This window comes from Pseudonaja textilis, chromosome 1 (genome assembly GCF_049901715.1).
Source record: "Pseudonaja textilis isolate UNSWEBS1 chromosome 1, rPseTex1.2, whole genome shotgun sequence".
Classification (NCBI taxonomy): domain Eukaryota; kingdom Metazoa; phylum Chordata; class Lepidosauria; order Squamata; family Elapidae; genus Pseudonaja; species Pseudonaja textilis.
Window position 1 is genome coordinate 211217389 of NC_141990.1, and position 19895 is coordinate 211237283.

General features: G+C 41.3%; 1 protein-coding gene across 11 annotated transcripts; it reads right to left on the minus strand.

Annotated features, from left to right (window-relative positions):
* Nucleotides 1–1971: 1971 nt before the first annotated feature.
* Nucleotides 1972–19852, minus strand: C1H2orf76 (chromosome 1 C2orf76 homolog). Of its 11 annotated transcripts, none has more exons than XR_015740806.1 (7): nucleotides 19553–19818; nucleotides 17591–17744; nucleotides 13648–13698; nucleotides 8401–8438; nucleotides 8018–8099; nucleotides 3272–3382; nucleotides 1972–2266 (listed from the first exon to the last, which is right to left on the minus strand). XR_015740806.1 is itself a non-coding variant. In XM_087920362.1 (7 exons), the coding sequence occupies exons 2-6, from the start codon at nucleotides 17721–17723 to the stop codon at nucleotides 2830–2832; spliced, it is 396 nt and encodes a 131-aa protein (XP_087776488.1). In that variant the 5' UTR covers nucleotides 17724–17744; nucleotides 19718–19852; the 3' UTR covers nucleotides 1972–2266; nucleotides 2818–2829. The 11 variants fall into 11 exon arrangements, 9 of the variants coding, with proteins under 9 accessions (XP_087776488.1, XP_087776487.1, XP_087776486.1 ...); XR_015740805.1 differs by having other exon boundaries at nucleotides 19590–19813; XM_087920362.1 differs by lacking the exon at nucleotides 3272–3382 and adding an exon at nucleotides 2818–2921 and having other exon boundaries at nucleotides 19718–19852.
* Between the last annotated feature and the right edge of the window lie 43 nt (nucleotides 19853–19895).

The following is a 19895-nucleotide window of genomic DNA, read 5'->3' on the forward strand; positions in this document are numbered from 1 at the left end:
ACTGAACCCAGAAGGAAAATTCTTCCAACAATGCAAAACAAGGATCATTTTGCTAGTAAAAAGTTCACGTACAAAAGGCTCCTTTCTCTTCTAAATAACTGCTAAATCCCAAAGATTCTTGATTTGTTGCCAAGTTCAGATGTGTATTTTGCACCAAAGAGATCTCCCAACTGAACACTTGTTTAAGTTCTTCTTTTAATCACGGGGCCTAAACGGAGAATTTTTTTGGATGCAGAATTTTTAAAATCATAACGAAGTCATACTTATCTCAAAAGGTGTACAAAGTGGCATCAGAATAAGGGTTTTATTTTGGCTTAGTAAAATTGCATGAAGCAGGCCATATCGATCCTTGCTCCCACCCTCCAAAGCCCGCCTGAGTGCATATTTCTCCCTCTTTTCTTTACGTACAGGTAGTCCTTCACTTACAACAGTTTGTTTTGGTGTCCCGTTCATTGAAATTCAGATACTTGACAACCAGCTCATTTTTATGAGTGTCCTGAGGTCTTGTGAACAGCTTTTGCCTCCTTCTGATAACCCGAGTCAATGGGGAAGTCAGATTCACTTGAACAACCGTGTTACTAACTTAACAACTGCAGTGACTCACTTAACAAACGGTGGGGCAAATTATGTCTGTATTAAGAATCTCCCAAGTAGTGTTTGCTGTATTTTTAATACCTCTTGACAAAAAAAAGATTGTAAAAGGGGGAAAAACTCACTTAAGCAATGTCTCCCTTAGCGGCAGAAATTTTAGGCTCAAATTGTGATCATAGGTCTAGGACTCTCTGTATATGCTACAAGCAAAACTGGGCACTACCGGAGGCTTACAAGATCCTCTCTTTCAAGTCAGGCCCAGAATTGGAGACTCCATGGCGATAGCCATGCAGCAGTGCAGAAGTGTTTCACACTGCCTCCTTCCTAGAACGTTCCCCCCTGCTTCCCATCTAGCCTTCAACCTCTGTTCCCCCCGAAGTCCCTCACTAAGCACTACCCCACACCGATCTTACTTAGCTTCCAAGCTAAGCCAGTGTCAGCCAGGTGGTTGCCATCTGTTGAGACCAATTAAAAAAAGAGCTATTAAAAATACAGAAACATCATTAACGATTTGCCCCACCATTCAGCCCTGGGAATAACCCCGTGCTCTCTATGAAACAGCCATATTAACACTTCCCTTTGAGTGGATTTGTAATGTTTTTCAACGCAGCACAACTGAATCATCAGGCAGAAAGTGAACTGATGCAACCCACCTGCCAAAGGAAGTTAACGCGTTAGAGGAAGTATCTTTTCACAATGAAAGGATTTTTGTCCATGTCCGAACATAAACCAAACCATTGTTATATCCTTAAAAGAAGAGCAACAGAAATGACAAGCATTCGTTCTTGACCATATTGGTACAGAATGGTTACTGCAAAGGACTCCGTTAATAGCATAGATGCATGCATTCTGATATCAAATCTCATCAGAGTTATCATACCACAGTGACCGTATCTCATAAATCACAGGGTCCAACTCTTACCACAATGGGAACTAGATACTTATCCCTACACCAAGTAGTTTCACCCAGTCAAAAATCAAAGGAAATGGGAGAAGTTACTTGGTAATTGGAAACTGTTAGATGCCTACTCTGCAAATGAGTTTTGTAGCTATTTTTCTCCTTTCTACAGGTTTAGCACTATATAAACACCACTTGGGCACTCTGCCAATTTATTAAAAGCAGCATAACTCCTGAAACAAGCCCAGCATTTACCCTCATGGATCTGCCAAATGAAATAAGGCATTTCTCACAATTCCTTCATCTTGAAGAAATTGCTGTGGAGAGACAAGGGAAAAAATGCAAAGGAAGCTCCAGTGTGCTAAGATTGTTCCGAGTTTTTTTTTATGCTTGGTTCTTTTCTGTGGCTGATACATCATCATTTTGGCATAAATGACTGTGTCAATCTACCTTCAAATTCCTATTTGCAAGCCACACAGAGAAAGTATCAAGGTACGTTTATTATTTTAAAAAATCACACATTTCAGGAAGTGAAATTAGTCTTGTCAGAAAGCAATGTCACTGTTTGTAGTTCCTTCCTCCCCTGCAATGGGACTTGCAACAAAAGTCTCGATGCTTGTTAACATGTATTTTTTTAGGATTTCAGGATAAACCACCTCATTAACAGTGCAGTTTTTTTTTTCCTCAATTTTCTTGGTCATCACCAGGTAGCAACAGGATGGGTTTTATATTTTCTGTAATCGTCCATGCAGAAAAATGCGAGCTCCGTTTCATTCGCTGAAATAAGAAAACACAGATATTTCACCTATTTGATAAAGACCAGCATTTTCCCATCAACGAGAAAAAAACATATAGTAATAATTAAGCTGTCCTTTAAGGCTGTTGTTGATTAACATCTTTTTACGACTGATCCCAATGGCAAGAAGAAATACTAGGCTTGGCAGAAGGAACAGGGAAGCACCCTTGCTTAAAAAGCAAAACGCAAAACGAAGACATTGAGATAGCATTCCACAAGCTGAAAGCATTACTTCTTCTCTTTCATTGTATTATCGTTTCAAGACATAAGAAAATGGCTAAACCTGTATTTTAAAATTCCTTGTTCTATTGAGTGAGAAAGGAGGGAGGTTCCCCCTGAAATTAACCTGTAGCAGTAATAATTTAATACTTAGAGGAACAGTAGAATATTTTACAGGTCACTTTACATTCTCCCTCATGACCCATCAAATGCGAGACTGAAGCAGCTAATTTTTTCCCCCTGCCGATGATTAATTCATGAGGCTTCAACAATATGCAAAGTGAAAGACACAAATTGGCTTCTCCAGCAATACCTTCAAATGCCTCTAATTATTCACAGGGGATCTGGCAGAGCTCAAGGAACCACAGAGGTTCAGAACAGGCACAGTTCTTCCCACCAGCAGGTCAAGGACTTCTTCTAAAACAGTAAGTCAGCAACATTACTAATTCAGAGCAGACACATCGCTGATGGAAAGTCATCACAATTAGAAGACAGTGGCAGCCTTCTGAAGTGTGAAGCGACCAAGTTCGCTTTTTAAAATTAAACTGTAAGTTAATGAAGTCTGCCTGTGTGTCAGGAAGAAAGGACCAAGGGGCGGGGAGAGCTATGACTGAATATTGACTAGGAAATCTGCAGAAAGAGAAAAGAGGGCCCTGGAGGAATCAAAAGTGAAAACAGGGCACTTTGTATAGAACTTTTTGGGTGAATGGCACCCTGTTTAAACCTTGCTCATCAGATCATGATGGCTCCTAAACAGTTATTCTCACATGTTGTCTTTCTCCAATGAGTGAGCCTGTTCAGAAGGTCACATCTGGGTTTGTAGACCCCTTGACGTCATTAGGAGCGAGCTTCAGATGTCCACCCTTATTCTAAAACTTCTACAAGTGAACAAAAATATTCTGTGCTTACTTAAATGCTAGATCTCTCCGTTCAATTTTCTATGAAAAAAGGAGATAAAGCGTCAATGTTTAGATGCTGCCCCCTTCTTTAGAGCAGGGTTCCTCCCAAAATTAGATTGGGTCTCTCATACTAGTGGTTTTTTCAGAATGGTTTATAAACCTGGATTTTCTGGAGAGCTGTGATATATTTTTATTTTTTATCATTAAATTTCCATACCACCCTCTCATCTAAGTGACTCTGCACTTAATAGACGCAGATGAGAGAAACCTTAACAGGGGGATGAGAGCTACTTCCCTGCTGTAGGTTAGGCTGCTCTATGAGGCACCGTTGCTTCCTTTTTCTAATGGTTATTATGATTTATGATTTTAATACATTATAATTATTCTTAAGGTTACAATCCTGGTTATTGTTATTCAAATGAGATGAATTAAGCATTGTTGGACATATAAACCTCAGATAATAGATAAAAATGAATGTGTCTGATACTAATGCACTAAATATAAGAAAGTTGTGTTTCCTTTTTACCTACAAATCAGTGGTGGGATTCAATTTTTTTTACTATTGGTTCTGTGGGCGTGGCTTGGTGGGCATGGCAGGGGAAGGATATTGCAAAATCTCCAGTCAGAGGTGGTATTTGCTGGTTTTCCGAACTACTCAAAATTTCCACTACCGGTTCTCCAGAACTGGTCAGAACCTGCTGAATACCACCTCTGCTACAAACTAACTCCCTCTTATAAAGAGAGATGTTCAAATCATTTCAAAACTACAGGTGAAACTCAAAAAATTAGAATATCGTGCAAAAGTTCATTTATTTCAGTAATGCAACTTAAAAGGTGAAACTAATATACACGATAGACTCATTACATACAAAGTAGTTCAAGCCATGATGTGTCATAATTGAGATGATGATGGTTTACAGCTCATGAAAACCCCAAATCCACAATCTCAGAAAATTAGAATATTACATGCAATCAATAAAACAAGGATTGTACATAGAACAATATTGGACTGCTAAAAAGTATAAGCATGCATATGTACTCAATACTTGGTTTGGGCCCCTTTTGCAGCAATTACTGCCTCAATGCAGCGTGGCATGGAAGCTATCAGCCTGTGGCACTGCTGAGGTGTTATGGAAGACCAGGATGCTTCAATAGTGGCCTTCAGCTCTTCTGCATTGTTCGGTCTCATGTCTCTCATCTTTCTCTTGGCAATGCCCCGTAGATTCTCTATGGGGTTCAGATCAGGCAAGTTTGCTAACCAATCAAGTACAGTAATCCCACGGTCACTGAACCAGGTTTTGGTGCTTTTGGCAGTGTGGGAAGGTACCAAGTCCTGATAGAAACTGAAGTCAGCATCCTCATAAAGTTCGTCTGCGGAAGGAAGAATGAAGTGCTCCAAAATCTCCTGGTAGACGGCTGTGTTGACCCTGGACTTAATGAAGCACAGTGGACCAACACCAGCAGATGACATGGCTCCCCAAATCAACACAGACTGTGGAAACTTCACACTGGACTTCAAGCATCTTGCAGTGTGTGCCTCTCCATTCTTCCTCCAGACTCTGGGTCCTTGCTTTCCAAATGAGACGCGAAAGTTGCTCTCATCAGAAAAGAGGACTTTGGACCACTGAGCAACAGACCAGTTCTGTTTTTCTTTAGCCCAGGTAAGACGCTTCTGAGGTTGTTTGTTGTTCAGGAGTGGCCTGACAAGAGGAATAGGACATTTGAAGCCCATGTCCAGGATCCGTCTGTGTGTGGTGGCTCTTGATGCACTGACTCCAGCCTCAGTCCGCTCCTTGTGAAAGTCCCCAACACTTTTGAATGGCCTTTTGCTGACAATCCTCTCCAGGCTGCGGTCATCCCTGCTGCTTGTGTACCTTTTTCTTCCACACTTTCCCCTTCCACATAACTTTCTATTAATGTGCTTTGATACAGCACTTTGGGAACATCCAACTTCTTTTGCAATTACCTTTTGAGGCTTTCCCTCCTTATGGAGGGTGTCAATGATGGTTTTCTGCACAACTGTCAGGTCAGCAGTCTTTCCCATGATTGTGATTCCTGCTGAACCAGACTGAGAGACCATTTAAAGGCTCAGGAACCCTTTGCAGGTGTTATGGCTTCATTAGCTGATCAGAGTGGGACACTTTGAACCTAGAATATTGAACCTTTTCACAATATTCTAATTTCTGAGATTGTGGATTTGGGGTTTTCATGAGTTGTAAGCCATAATCATCTTAATTATGCCACATCACGGCTTGATCTGTTTTGCTTTGCATGTAATGAGTCTATCTCATTTATTAGGTTCACCTCTCAAGTTGCATTACTAAAATAAATGAACTTTTGCACAATATTCTAATTTTTCGAGTTTCACCTGTATCTTATCTGAACGATACATTCTCTTCTGTTGTCAGTTGAACTGTTTAGATGATTTTGAGTACTTTTAGAGGGTTTCATAACCACCCTTTCTTGAAGGCTTAAATTGAACAAATGCCAGAAAGGACAGCTTAGCCAGATAACACTCCATTTTTTCCTCTCCTCGCTTCACCATCAAAGGTTGCATTTTCCTCAGGCCCTGCTGGATAAGACCCACCACTGATTCTTTTATGGAATACTTTTATGAATGCTTCCTCCCCTATATTCTTCTCCTCTGCTCCTCCCCATCTTTAGTCACACCTTGTATTTAATTCTAATTTTAATGTCATTTTGTTTGTTGGCTTGTCAAATTTATTAGCCGCCCATCTTACTGCAAGGCAACTCTGCATGGCTCTTTTATTGATATATTTATGGTTTCATTTTAATGCTGTAAGCTGCCCTGAGTCGCCTTGTGGCAACATGGGCAGCAAACAAATTTAATAAATAAAGACAGTCACTGAACAAGGACTGCCAAATCAATATTTTACCGGCACCCTACAGCCACCTGGTTTGGCCTATACAATCCTCTTTCTCTACATACCCCAGGGCACTCTGCTTCAAAAATCTGGGTGGTTTCACCGCTATGCTTTATTAAACAGATGCCTCTCTCATGTCTCCTCGCTAGTTTCCCCTTCTTAAATTTCCAACCAAACCGTCCATTTAAATGTTACTGAAAAGACGAAGCAGACGTAGTTCTAATAACCAAACTGTCAATCATTTAAAATTACTCTCCACAGAGTTCTAGGCATACCTTCTTTCCTTTTCTTTTCTTTAAAGAAATGCCTTCGTTAGCATTCTGAAGGGAGACACAGAGTGCCCTCAAGCCCAATGATTTGAATGTACATTAAGCCTCCTCTCCTGGCTCCTGAATAATTACCGGTTTGTACATCCAGCACCAGCAATAGTGTTTGCTTTTCGGCTGGCGATCCAAATACAGTCAGCTGTTCTCAGAATAATTGTAATTGGATACTGGACTTTTTGACAAACAGACCACAACATGTCAAGTTGAATAACTCCACTTCATCTACTATCACACTGAGTACTGGCGTACCCCAAGGCTGTGTGCTGAACCCCTTCCTGTTCTCTCTCTTCACCTATGACTGCAGGCCTGTGTATGGCTCTAACACCATTATCAAGTTTGCAGACGATACTATGGTGATCGGACTCATCAACGATGACGATGATTCAGAGTACAGGGAGGAAGTGCAGTGCTTAGCTACGTAGTGCACTGACAATAACATATTACTTAATACTAACAAGACCAAAGAGCTCATTGTGGACTTCAGGAAAAAGAATAGTCGCGCACACTCTCCTATATACATCAATGGGAGAATGGGAGAATGGGTCACCAACTTCAAGTTCCTGGGATCCATCTCTCTTGAGGACTTGTCCTGGCAGATTAACACCACTAGTCTGATTAAGAAAGCTCACCAGCGCCTCTTCTTCCTGAGATTACTGAGGAAGAATCACCTCTCCTCAGCTATTCTGACTAATTTCTACCGCTGCACAGTCAAGAGCATCTTAACTAGCTGTATTTCAATTTGGTATGGAAATTGCACTATAAAAGAAAAAAAGGCATTACAGAGGGTGGTGAAAACCGCCCAACGCATTGTAGGGATTCCACTTCCTGCCATTGTGGACATTCAGAGGAAATGATGTCTGCGTAAAGCCCACAGCATCATTAAGGACCCCTTCCATCCAGCCCACAAACTGTTTATTCTTCTTCCATCTGGGAGGACGTTCAGGTGCCTGCAGCCTAAGACCAGCAGGCTAGGGAACAGTTTTTACTACACAGCGGTTTCCTTGCTGAACTCCTCCGTTCGTTTGTCCCCACACATATGCTGATGCTTCCCTTGATAATATATGATGTATTTTATATAATTCTCTGTGCATTTGTATTTATATTCAATGTGTCCATAAACATTTTGTACAATTGTATTTGTTCATATATGTGCAGTCACACTTATCTTTGTGTGCCCATGTACATACATTTTGTTGTGTTTTCCACTGACATATTCATAGATGCCTTGCATATTTGCATACATATATTTATATTTTACTGTTGTTTTGCACTTCTGGTTGGATGCTAACTGCATTTTGTTGCCTGTATCCACGGCAATGACAATAAAGTTGAATTTAATCTAATCCAATCTAAAGGCCAGCATAATGAACCACATCTTCTGTCAATTCAAACGAGCAACCTACCTACACCAGCTGCTCTCAAGGTGCTGTCTTCTGGCAAAATGAGTTTGTCATCATCCTCTAAACTCACAACAAGTTCATTGGTCTAGAAACATGGGGAAAGGAAGGGTGGAATGAGAGAAGTCGATATTTTCCAAGAACAAGAGGGAAAAAAAAACATTAGAACGATCTAGAGCGGAGGTGGGGAAATATGGGCCCTTTATGACTTGTGGACTTCAACTCCCAGAATTCCTGAGCCAGCCATGCCACAGCATAGCAAAACTCAAAGAAGCAGTGCAAGATTGGAAAATGTGGAGACCTGGACTATAGAGAATCGGACACGACAGAATGGATAATATCATCATCATGATCGTCAGAAGGAAATAAAGAAGCAATGATAAACGCACCTTAGAGCCATGTGCTTGATGGATAATCTTCATTGTGTCTGAAAGAGATTGTTTACTTTGAGACAGGTTTGATCTTAAACACTTATGGACACCTCCCTGATTTTGTACATGCTTCATTCATTCTGCAGAGTATTACTTTTATTCATTTTACTAGAATTAGTTAGATATCACAGTTAGAAACTTCCTCTTGAAGTGATGCCACTTGGGATAAATGTAGACCCATAAAACAAGAAGGAAACCTCAATGAATCAATGGATCTCAACTAAGAGTACAGAAGATTACAGCCAGTCATTATTTATTTCATTATGATGAATTGGAACACTGGCTTTAGAATTTATTTCAAAGGTTTTTAGGTTTAAATTATATAATTATACGCCACTTGTATTTGTCTGTTTCATTGAAGCAGCATAAAAGCTGTATAAACAAATTAAATCAATGCAATTGGTATAAATACATCCTTGCATGAGCTTTAACTATTAATTTGTGGCAAAAATAGATCATAAAATTGGGCAAAACTCACTTAACAAGCTTAGCTTGCTTAGCTCAATTGTCATAACTCGAGGACCACCTGTATGAGGCTTTAGATAATTTAGAAATCAAAACTAATATTTTTCCCCCAAATTAACAGATATTTCCATATTTATCTTTGGGCAATACTGTAAAGTTTAATAAGCAAATTTCTGTTTATCTGACCTTGCTTTCTTAACCATCCAGAGTAGATCTAACAGGAGGAGAAATTTATTCCTTTGACACCAATCCATCAAGGTAGATCTTAACTCTGCATCACTTTTTATTATCTTTGTAAATGCAAGGTATGTTTAATATTTCCAAAAGAGGAAAAAATACTACACTATTTTCACCATAAAGAGAAAGTTCATCAGATCCTCAAGGGCTCTCCTCTACTTTCTATCCCCCTGCATCATTTTAAAATAAAAGTATTCAGTGGAATGAGAAAACAATGGGACTAAATTGTATCAACTACATTAATCAATATCTTGTGATTTCAAGCCATTATCAGATTGTGGCAGAAACTAGCATCTATTAAAAGACCACTTTGGGTTTTTTGTAACCCTAATACACAATTTGTTGGTTTAATTAAAAAATAATAAATAAAAACAAATAAAACTTTAAAACATACTCACTCCTATTCAAGCTTTTTTCTCAGTGTACCATGCGAGGGCTTTACTATAGAACTCTGCCACCTACTGTCTCTTAATCTTAATAGGTTGGTTATACAATTTTGTCAATTCTTACTATTTTTGAAAAAAAAAAAAACCACCTCTAAGTCATTTTAGTATATTTTTCTCCTTTTAAAAAAACCTGCAAAAAAGTGATGCAAATTTTCCTGGGAAAATTTTAACATTTATACATTTTAGCACTATATTCTCAGAATTAGTTAAATACTATATAAGAGACATTCCTGATCCGTCTAAGCACAGATATAATTTTTTACTTGTCCAAAGGGATGTGCATTATTATTTTTTAAACATTTGCCACTCTTCCTACAACAACATGGTCCATTACATTATAACATGCAAATTTATTTACTGAAAAACCTGGCATGGTTATTAAGTGAATGTTAATAGATATACAGCTAAACATTTAATTGTTTCAAACCATTGCATATCTGTATAATTGATGTAAATGGACTCTTACAATTGATTTATCTTTTATTTTACTGACTCATTTTGATTTAAATATTACTTCGCCTAGCAAATTCATCTTAGAATCCTATTTGTTTATCTCTGCTCTCATTTGTGCCTTACTTACTATGTAAATTCTTTCAGCACATAATTCTTATTCTTTGCTTCCGGCTCCTACTTGATTCCCCCTTCTTGACCTCACAATTAGTTGCTGGCTATTGAAATGCAGAAGCATGGAAGAAACTGAGTTCAAAGGATTGTGGGTCACGGCTGGCATTTCAGCATGGAAGTCAAGTCCAAAAAGCATTTTGGGATATTAGAAAAATCATACCCCAAGGACAACTCTGATAATTAATACAATGAATGAATAACATACAGGCGAATGTGGAAGTTGAATGCCAGGATACAACTCCAGAAGGAAAAGTTCTCAGTACAATGGAATTGCAGTGCCTCATATTTTTCAATCACTCAATCAGAATAAAGCTGGAAGGAACCCTGGAGGTCTTCTAGTCCAACTCCTTGTTCAGGAAGGAGGGAGAGCGTATGCAATTAGAGGCAAGGGACTGTCCAGTCTCTTCTTAAAAACCTCCAGTGATGAAGCACCTACAACTTCAAAGGCAAGTTGTTTCACCGGTTAATTTTTAGGAAATTAGGAAGTTTATCCTTTATTCTAGGTTGTTTCTCTCCTGGATTAGTTCCCATCCATTGTTTCTCGTTTTGACTTCTTGTGCTTTGGAAAATAAATTGATCCTCTCTTCTTTGTGGCAGCTCCTCAAATACTGGAATAGTGGTATCATGTCATTCCTAGTCCTTTTTTTTCCCTCTCTACACTAGCCATACCCAGTTCCTGCAACCGTTCTTGTTTTTGTCTTCAGGCCTTTAATCATCCTAGTTCAGACCTGTCAAAGTGGCGGCTCACGGGCCGGATGAGTCACACACAGGCCACACCCACCCCGGCTCCCCAAAGTCAAAAAAACCTTGCCATACATCACGATATGTCACATGACGGGATAGTTTGACACCCAGGTCCTAGTTGCTCTTCTCTGCCCTTTTTCCAAAAGTTCAACATCTTTTTTTGTAATGTGGTGACCAAAACTGGATGTTGCATTCCAGGTGTGGTCTTATGTGGTCTTACTAAGGTTTTTTTTAAAGTGGTACTAATACTTCACATGATTTTGATTCCATGCCTTTGTTTATACCAGGGGTCTCCAACCTTGACAACTTTTACGCCTGGAGGACTTAAAGGGAATTGAAGTCCTCCAGGCTTAAAGTTACCAAGGTTGGAGGCCTCTGGTTTATACAACCAAGGAAGTGTTCGCTTTTTTTATTGCTTTTGCACACTGCTGGCTCATGTTTAAGTGATCGTCCACTAGCACTCCAAGGTCCCTCTCACAGTTCCTGTTTTTGAGCCAGGTTTCATCTAATCTGTTCTTGTACCTTTGGTTTTTCCTGCCTAGGTGCAAAACCTTGCTTTTCTCTACATTAAATTTCATTTTGTTGGATAGGGAATTTTTTTTCTATTTTTTAAAAATTTGGATAGGAAACATTTTGTCAGGAATGAGTTTTCCTGGTCTTGCCAGGAATCCAACCTTGTTGACACGAGTGGGGAGATGGCAGCTAACAAGTCATAGAATTCAGTGCGAACAAGAATGTTATTAACAGAATAACAGAGTTGGAGGGAACCTTAGAGGCCTTCTAGTCCAACCCCCTGCTTAAGCAGGAAACCCTATACTATTTCAAGCAAATGGTTGTCCTATCACTTCTTAAAAACCTCCAGTGCTGAAGCACTCACAATTTCTGGAAAGATCATTAAACATTAAAAGAAAAGACCATGTCAAACTACATCCCTTCAACTTGTCTAGACCTCCAGAATGACAGCAGGTGTATCTCTGAATCAGTTGGCAGTGGTATAATACCATTCTCTTGTGTTTTTAAGTCTATGACAGGTTCAAAATCAGGAGCCTCTTGTCTCTAGCAATACAACCCAACACCTGCAGTTGTATAAGCAAACCAACACCTACAATTGGCCTAGTGGCACATCTTAGTAGTGATTTGGTCATAATTCAAACAGCTGATGCATTGCCAAAGATATTTTTTGAGTAAAACTTGGTCTCCATTCCCCAACATCTGGTGTCATGCCCTTGGTACAGTGAGGCTTGCAGGAGAGGAGGAACAGCCAACAGGGAGTGGAGGTATGGCTCCAGAGGTTGTGGAGGAGGCTGGGCAGTCAGAGGAAGAACCTGGCCCATCCCCTCTTCATCCTAGGACACTCAGGGAGGAACTGAGAAGGAAACAACTTGGCTTATGAGAGAGGAAGCGGGCATGATCTCCCTCATTAGTTGAAGCTGGGGAGAATAGTATATAAGAGAGATTTTACAATACAGAGTTGCCAGAAGTAAAGTCTGTGTTATTTTGGGCTGAAGTTATCTTGGTTGGCTTCCTTCCAACAGACTGTGCCTTGTTATCTCCTTGAATTTGGTAATTATTTATCCTGGTCAGTTATGGAATTTCCTTCATTGTAGTTTGTTTTGGGTTTTTTATTTCACCTCTATCTGTTCATTAAGTTAGGACTGTATTGCTTTCTTTTAAAGACTATTTTTGAATAAGTTTTATCTCCAACTGAGAATTATTGAATAGTGGGGGCCAAGTTGAAGGCATTAAAGGACATTTATTTATGTTTTAGATTTTGTTATGTTTGTGTTACACTCTGGGTAGTCATACCTGGAGATGTTCTGATGACGTGTCTTGCAATAATGTGGGTACCCAGACACTTGATCCTTTGTTATGTGACATTATTTCTGACATTCCTCTACTTTCTGTCCCCTCTACAGATATCATACTAGAGAACATGTATTGTTCTCTTGATCTTAATGATCAAATTTGATTGATAGAAATGATTAATGCTGCCATCGTATTGGTGCAGCTCAAAAATGTAGACCACATCATTAATAACTCACCAACCTTGTCCAGTGATGGAGTAGGTTTCTCTGGTTCCTATCAAGAAATCTTTTCCACCCACATCACTAAGACAACTACTAGCCAGCTCCAGGGAAAAGCCAATTCAGTTATGCTGTTTACTCAAGAGGAAGCAAATGGAAATTCTTCCTTCAATAGTTTTACTCATAGGAATACATGCATTAAAGACTGGTAACATTGACCAACATGAGCATTACTAAATCAATAAGATTGCAAGCCTTTATTTATTGATTTAGGATTAGGATTTTAAAATCAGAGGCAAATTAAAAGACAGAAAATGGGAAAAAAGAAAGAAAAGAAATTAAGTTGTCTTCAGAAATAATTGATTTCTATCACTGGCTTCCCCAGCACAAGGTCTCCTACGGTAAATACATTTCTACAATTCAGATAATTGTTTGAGACATAAAATTAAATGTACACCACATCAATCAGTGGCTCCACTGATCCTTACTAAATAATTCCCTGGTCTCCAGACTTTTATGGGTTAAATCTTCAAAGAAAGTTTGAATGAATTAGAAAACCAAGCCAAATTGATATCCATGCTTTCATGGATTGTCCCTTACTTTATTCAAAGCAGAATTTGTGTTAATATTTAAAGGTGGTTTTAAAAATAAGGAAAGGAAATTACCATATGTATGTTTTCTGAAAGGTGGCAAAAGTTCTGTCCTCAAGATAATATCTAGAGGGGGAGCAAAAATGAAAATCAACATTTAATCAACATTTCAAAATCAAAACCAACATTTTCCCTTACATTTAACACTGTACATAAGCACCTGGATCATTATCTTAGACCAAGAGAAAAGATAAAAAGCAGGAAAAATGAATAGAAAAATGTTTTCCAATACCAGTCAAACTCCACCCAATCCAAGGGAACCAACTTACAAATGAAGTCAAATAGGTGGCAATGAGATGTCCTCCCAAAGGGACCAATAGGTGGCAGCACCTAGTCACACTTTCACTGATCTTGAAAGATTAAACGGGGTCCAACCTGGCAAGTCCTCAGGTGGGAGCCCACCAGAATTATCGGCTAGACTGAGAAAGCATCGCGCAAGATCGGGGGGGCGGGGTGCTGCTGGGGGTTCGCAGGGAACCTAGCTAAGATTCTGTGCAGTTTGGAGAACCCTCAGATTCCACTCCTGGCCATCTCACCCGGCCTCTCCAAGGGGTCCCCAGGCAGCCCGTTTTGGATGCAGGTAAAGTGTACGGAGGCTAGAAGAGGGTAAAACATGGGCCTCCTGGAAGGCCAGAATTGGGCCTGTTTCCGGCTTCTAGAGCAGGGGTCTCCAACCTTAGCAACTTTAAGCCTGGAGGACTTCAACTCCCAGAATTCCCCAGGCTTAAAGTTGTCAAGGTTGAGACCCCTGTTCTAGAGAGCCTCCGGAGCCCGGAGAGACTGTTTTCGCCCTTCTGGAGGCTTGAGAAAAGCCTCCAGAGCCCAGGGAGGGCAAAAACGCCCTCCCCCGCCCTGGTGCCGGAGGCCCACTAGGCCACGCCCACCATGGCCACGCCCACCCAGCAACCAGGCAGAGAACCATTTGCTAAAAAATTTTAAGCCCACCCCTGTGCAAGATGGCAGTGACAAAACCCTCCCTGTTCTGACCCAAACCTGGTTCTAAGAGAGTAAACACAAGACGAAGGTAACAGCACAACCTTGGACTGTTTCATGAACGAATCCTGTTTCTTCACAGACAAAAGGCTGTTTCCAACTAATTAGCTCCGACAAGAAAGAGCCTTGCCAAGATTGGCAAGGCTGCCAAGAACAACAGATAAAGTTCCTAAACAATAAATCCAAGAGTCTCCAAGCACTAACTGAGATATTCTAACATCCACCAGGCTCCAGTATCAAACTTCTTTGCCTTCTGCAAAGAACTGTGGTTTCTCAGCTGGCTTTTATGATCTCGGGGAGGGGCCATTACCTTCCAGCCTTACTCCCAAGTCGCCCATGCTGCCACAGCTGCTCTTTCCTTGAGCAGCCCTGCACGAATGCACGCTGGGCATGGGCTCCTTGGGGACTACTTCATCACTGCTGCCAGCCTCCACAATCTCCAAAGGCAGCATTCCACTCCCTGATGGTCCTGGCCCCATCCCTGCATCACACACAGGCCCCTCATCTGAGTCCTCACTCTCGGAGACCTCATCCATCCACACCTGTTGCCGGCAAACCACAACACTCCCAAGAAAACTGGTCAGCTCTATCTATGTAGTTATCAGAGACTGATATCATACCGATGAAGATCGTCATATTTTATTAAAGTCATGTTCGAGGTGGGCTTGATGTCTGTGGACTACATGGGTGTTCTGCAGAGTTTTCATGGTAATAGTATGGAAGGTTTGTGCCATTTTTAGGTTTGGTGTGGGGAGGGTTCACTTTTACATCCAATACAAGTGGTTTTCAATTAACAACCCCTCATTCAAATGATTGTTTAAACTCACAACAGTGCTGAATGAGCGGCAGCTACTAGCCCTCGTACTGATGATGTCACAGAGTCTTGAAATCACAAGAGTTGTAATTTGGAAACCTTTCCTACCGGTTTCCAACAAGCAAGTCAGCTAGGAAATCGGCAGGACATTATTATAAGCCAGAATCACATAAGGACTCTTCATTTAATGACTCAACTAATCCTTTCTTTACAAAGTAACCAGGACTGCCATTGCTAAGTGGTGTAATCGTCTTATTTTTCAACTTATGCCCATGCCATTTAACCATGGAGTTTCTGGTTCCAATTAGCACTGTGGGATCCTTGGTGCTCTCTGAGCTTGGTTGTTTTTTTTGCAGACGTTTCAATATTCAATTAGATCAGTGGCCGCCAACCAGTGGGCCAGGGACCACTGGTGGTCCACAAGAAAATTTTGGTGGCCCGCAGAGAAATGTCACCACCAAAGCACCCCCCAAAGCAATCCAAGCTGTACAGGAACACAAGGCTGCGGTACCCACGTGGCCCGTGGGAACGCAGGACTTGCGTGGCTTGCATTGCGAGCAACATGAGATAGTGAGGGAAGGAGGGAAAGGGCAGAGGGGGGAAACTTGCCCCACTCACCCCACATGCCTCGCCTGGCCACCGGGCTGCTTCTTTCCGCTTCTTTCTTCTTCTGCTTTTAGCTGCACACAAGGAAAGCAGCAAAAGTCTTTCTTTCTCTCCCCCAAACTCTTCCAGAAATGAATCTTTGGGACCCTGCAAAGCATCCTGCTCCAAGAGGCTGCACCGGTGCGACAAATCTCACAAAGACTCACTTCTGGCAGAGTTTGAGGGAGAGAAAGAAAGATTTCTGCTGCTTTCCTTGCATGAAGCCAAAAGTCTCTCTCTCTCTCTCCCCCTGAGAATGGAGCTGGAGATGGTATCCTGAGATTCCCCAATAAAGAATGATCGATCGGTAGGAAAACAGGGTGGAGAATTTTCCTGCAGACTTTTGGGGGGGATTTTCCCAGGGTCTCTGGTCCACAGGATTTAAAATTATAAGTTTGGTAGTCCCTGAGGTCCAAAAGGTTGGCAACTCCTGAACTAGATAACATCATCAGTGTGAGAAGGGAGTGGGTTTGCTCTCATTTTATATACTAGTGGCTTGCCCTTTCACTATTGGTGAGAGTGGTCTTGGTGTTTCCTTGATTAAGCTGTTGTTTACTGTTAACTTGTTTGTCTGAATTGTTAGTTCCTTTATTGGAATAATGTTTACTTTTTGATTGTTAGCATTGTTAAATGAGGACTAAACACAGTTAGCCTATACAATGGATACAACCATCATATTACTGATTATAAGCAGGGGTTTTCAAACTTGACAGCTTTAAGACTTGTGGACTTCAATTCCCAGAATTCTTTCTCCAGTCATGTTAGCTCAGGAATTCCGGGAGTTGAAGTCCACAAGTCTTAAACTTGCAAAGTTTGAAGACCCTTGAATTATAGACTGAAATGTTATAATTCAGAATCTGCTGTAACTTGTTTGTTTGTTTGTTTGGAGCCTTTAAGTCAGCGTTGACTCCTAGTGACTGCTTGCCTGCAGTTTTCTCGGCAAAATTTTCCAGAAGTGGTTTGCCATTGCATTTTTCTAGGCTGGAGAAAGAGTGACTGGCCCAAAGTCAGTTGGCTTCATGCCTAAGAGAGGACTAGAACTCACTATCTCTCTGTTTCTAGCCTGGTGTCTTAATTAAACTGGCTCCCATAATGTCTTAACATATGGTACTGTTAAAAAAAAATGTTGCTTTGTAGATTGATTATCCCTGAGAAAGCAAATATTCTGAGAGAAATAAAGCTTTACTGAGTTTGACTTTTCCAAATCATGGTCCAAGAGAAACACTGTAGGAACAAAGGAAATAATCAAATCAGACAACTGGCCCAACCAACACATGACTGATGTCCTGGCTGGCTGGCTGGCTGGCTGTAACACTGTAGTTCTGGTGATTTTTTTTTTCTCCAGCTTGTCTAAATATGCATTTTGCAGGCAAAAAATGTACATGCTCCAATTCTTCTGCCAGAGAGCTGTCAGCAAACTCCCTTTTCCCTTTTCTCCCCACCTTGGTTCTGTCAATTAGTCTTTCAGTGCACTGACCAGCCAAGTCAACCTTCACAGCTTCTTACCTTTCTTCACAAACGCAATGAATTCTTTTACAGTCTGGTCCAGGTTAACATCACGGTACAAGACGGGCCTGAAATTACGATGCTCAAAAGAGCGAATAAGACGAACGGTAACTATCACACTTTCGGGTGACATGTGAAATTAACCGCAAATTACCTGGAAGGCAAAAAGAAAAGAAAAAAACCCACACCCCATAATAAAACATTGAATTATTGCCTGAAAGAACTGGTCTTCTTTGGCAAAGAATATAAGAGACCAGCTAAGAGGTGCAAAGAGATTTTTAGAAGGTTCATAATTATTTCATTCATTGAGAGTCATCCTTATTTCAGAAATTCAGAAACATTTGAATACTATTTTGAAAAGAAGCATTAAAAGCTGCATAAAGAAAAGGAGCCCTTAAACAGTGATGTTAATTAAAAAAAAAAAACTTCTTAGTGGATACTGACCTACTCCACCTTCATATTATTTCTCTCACCGCCCATTACTTTCCCTTATCGGTTCCTCCTCTGCCCCTTTAATATTTTTTAATTAACAATCTTCTCAGCAGATCCCAAATTTTCTATCATATTATTTTATATGATGCAGGAAGTTCACAGAGGTCATCTACCTTGGGACAGAATCCTAGGGTTATCTGATCTGGCCTGCAAAAGTCCAAACGACCAGTAGGAGGCAACAGAAAGGACCTTCCATTTTGAGCCACTGTCTAGCCATGATCCAGATTCCTTCAGACCACGACTGGTAACCCAGTAGTGTATTAGATTCAAAAAAATTTACTACCGGTTCTGTGGGCGTGGCTTGGTGGATATGGTGTTGCTTGGTGGGCATGCCAGGGGAAGAATACTGCAAAATCTCCATTCCCTCCCCACCCCACTAACCTGCTTTCCAGCTCCGTTCTCCTGTGCAGGGCAACAAAAGAAGACCTAACTGATCAGCTGGGACTCGGGAGGCAGAGAATAGATGGGGCAAGGCCAGTCAGAGGTGGTATTTGCTGGTTCTCCAAACTACTCAAAATTTCTGCTACCGGTTCCCCAGAACTGGTCAGAACCTGCTGAAAACCCACCTCTGGTATTAACTATTAAGCAGACTAAGCAAGGGCTTAGGGCACCAGGCCCAAAGGGGACACCACATAAACTTTTATGTAGCCTACTTGGCTTCGTTTGTACGGTACAGGGGGTAGCAAGATTTGTCACACTCGCACCAGTGAGCCTTAATCCGCCACTGCTGGTACCTCTAGTAGTATTAAGGTAAAATGTCAAACTGCTTTATTACATAAAAAAACAGATACTGCCATCCCTCATGTTAAAGCATACAAGTTCCATGATGCATCACTGCACATTCCCCTCCCACCAGGTTTTGAACCCCCCCCTCTCTCCCCCCTCCCTCCCTCTCTCTCTCCCCCCTTCCTCCCTCCCTCCTTCTCTCTCTCTCTCCCCCCTCCCTCCCTCCCTCTCCCTCTCCTGGAAGAATGATATACCTAAGAGAGAACATAGACATAATGTAAGTTTACATTTCTACAATAAAAAAATTATTCTGACCATAAACATTTTTTAAAGTTAATTTTGGCTAAATCCATTAAAGTAGTGGGCGCCATAGTAATCCAACCATTACACACACACAAAAGACCATACAAAACTGGAGAGGACGGTCATAATAAATCATTATAAAGTTCCTATTTGCACGTGAATTTCGGTGTACACGTGTGTGTGTGTGTGTGTGTGTGTGTGTACATGCATGACAGAAGCCTCCTGCGAGCTCACCACTGCAAACACAGCATCACAACTATACGGAGCAGCGTTTAACTGACTTATTTTCCCAGCAGAATACTGGTTTTATTTAACTCCAATGGGCTTTACTTAAAAATGCCTCTTCCTCCCCGCGACCGCACCCCCCAGTTGCGAGCACCGGCTTTCCCCACGTGCTAACGCCTCCCAGCTCCAAGCCCACAGGAGGCAACCCGTCTCCACCTCGCTTTCAGTTTCATCGCAACGCCCGTCATTCTACCTCCGAAAATCAGCCGCCAACTCTCGGCGACAGCTTCGCTGAAGAATCCTACGGCTTCCTCCCCAGCGAGTCAAGCGCCTCGCCGGTTCGCCCCGCAGCGAAGTCACTCAAATGAATCCCGCCCCTGCCTTAGAATCACGTGGCCAGAAGGCTTCCTCCGCTGGTTCCTCGCCTATCGCCGATCATTTCCTGGTGGAGAAAGAAGGCTCGTCTTCTCCGGTTCTCCGACTCTCTCGCCGGCGATTAACTGCTCCTCCCACTTTTTGCGTTCCACCCAATGACAAAGCTTAGAATTCCCTTTCCCTT

Excerpts from the sequence above, each read along its gene's own strand:
- C1H2orf76 (XM_087920362.1), bottom strand. The coding sequence starts at position 17,723 with ATGTCACCCGAAAGTGTGATAGTTACCGTTCGTCTTATTCGCTCTTTT. Across the intron at positions 13,699-17,590 it reads CATTGCGTTTGTGAAGAAAG|ATATTATCTTGAGGACAGAA; the intron begins GTAAGAAGCTGT and ends CTCCCCCTCTAG. Across the intron at positions 8,439-13,647 it reads TTTCAGAAAACATACATATG|ACACAATGAAGATTATCCAT; the intron begins GTAATTTCCTTT and ends AATCTCTTTCAG.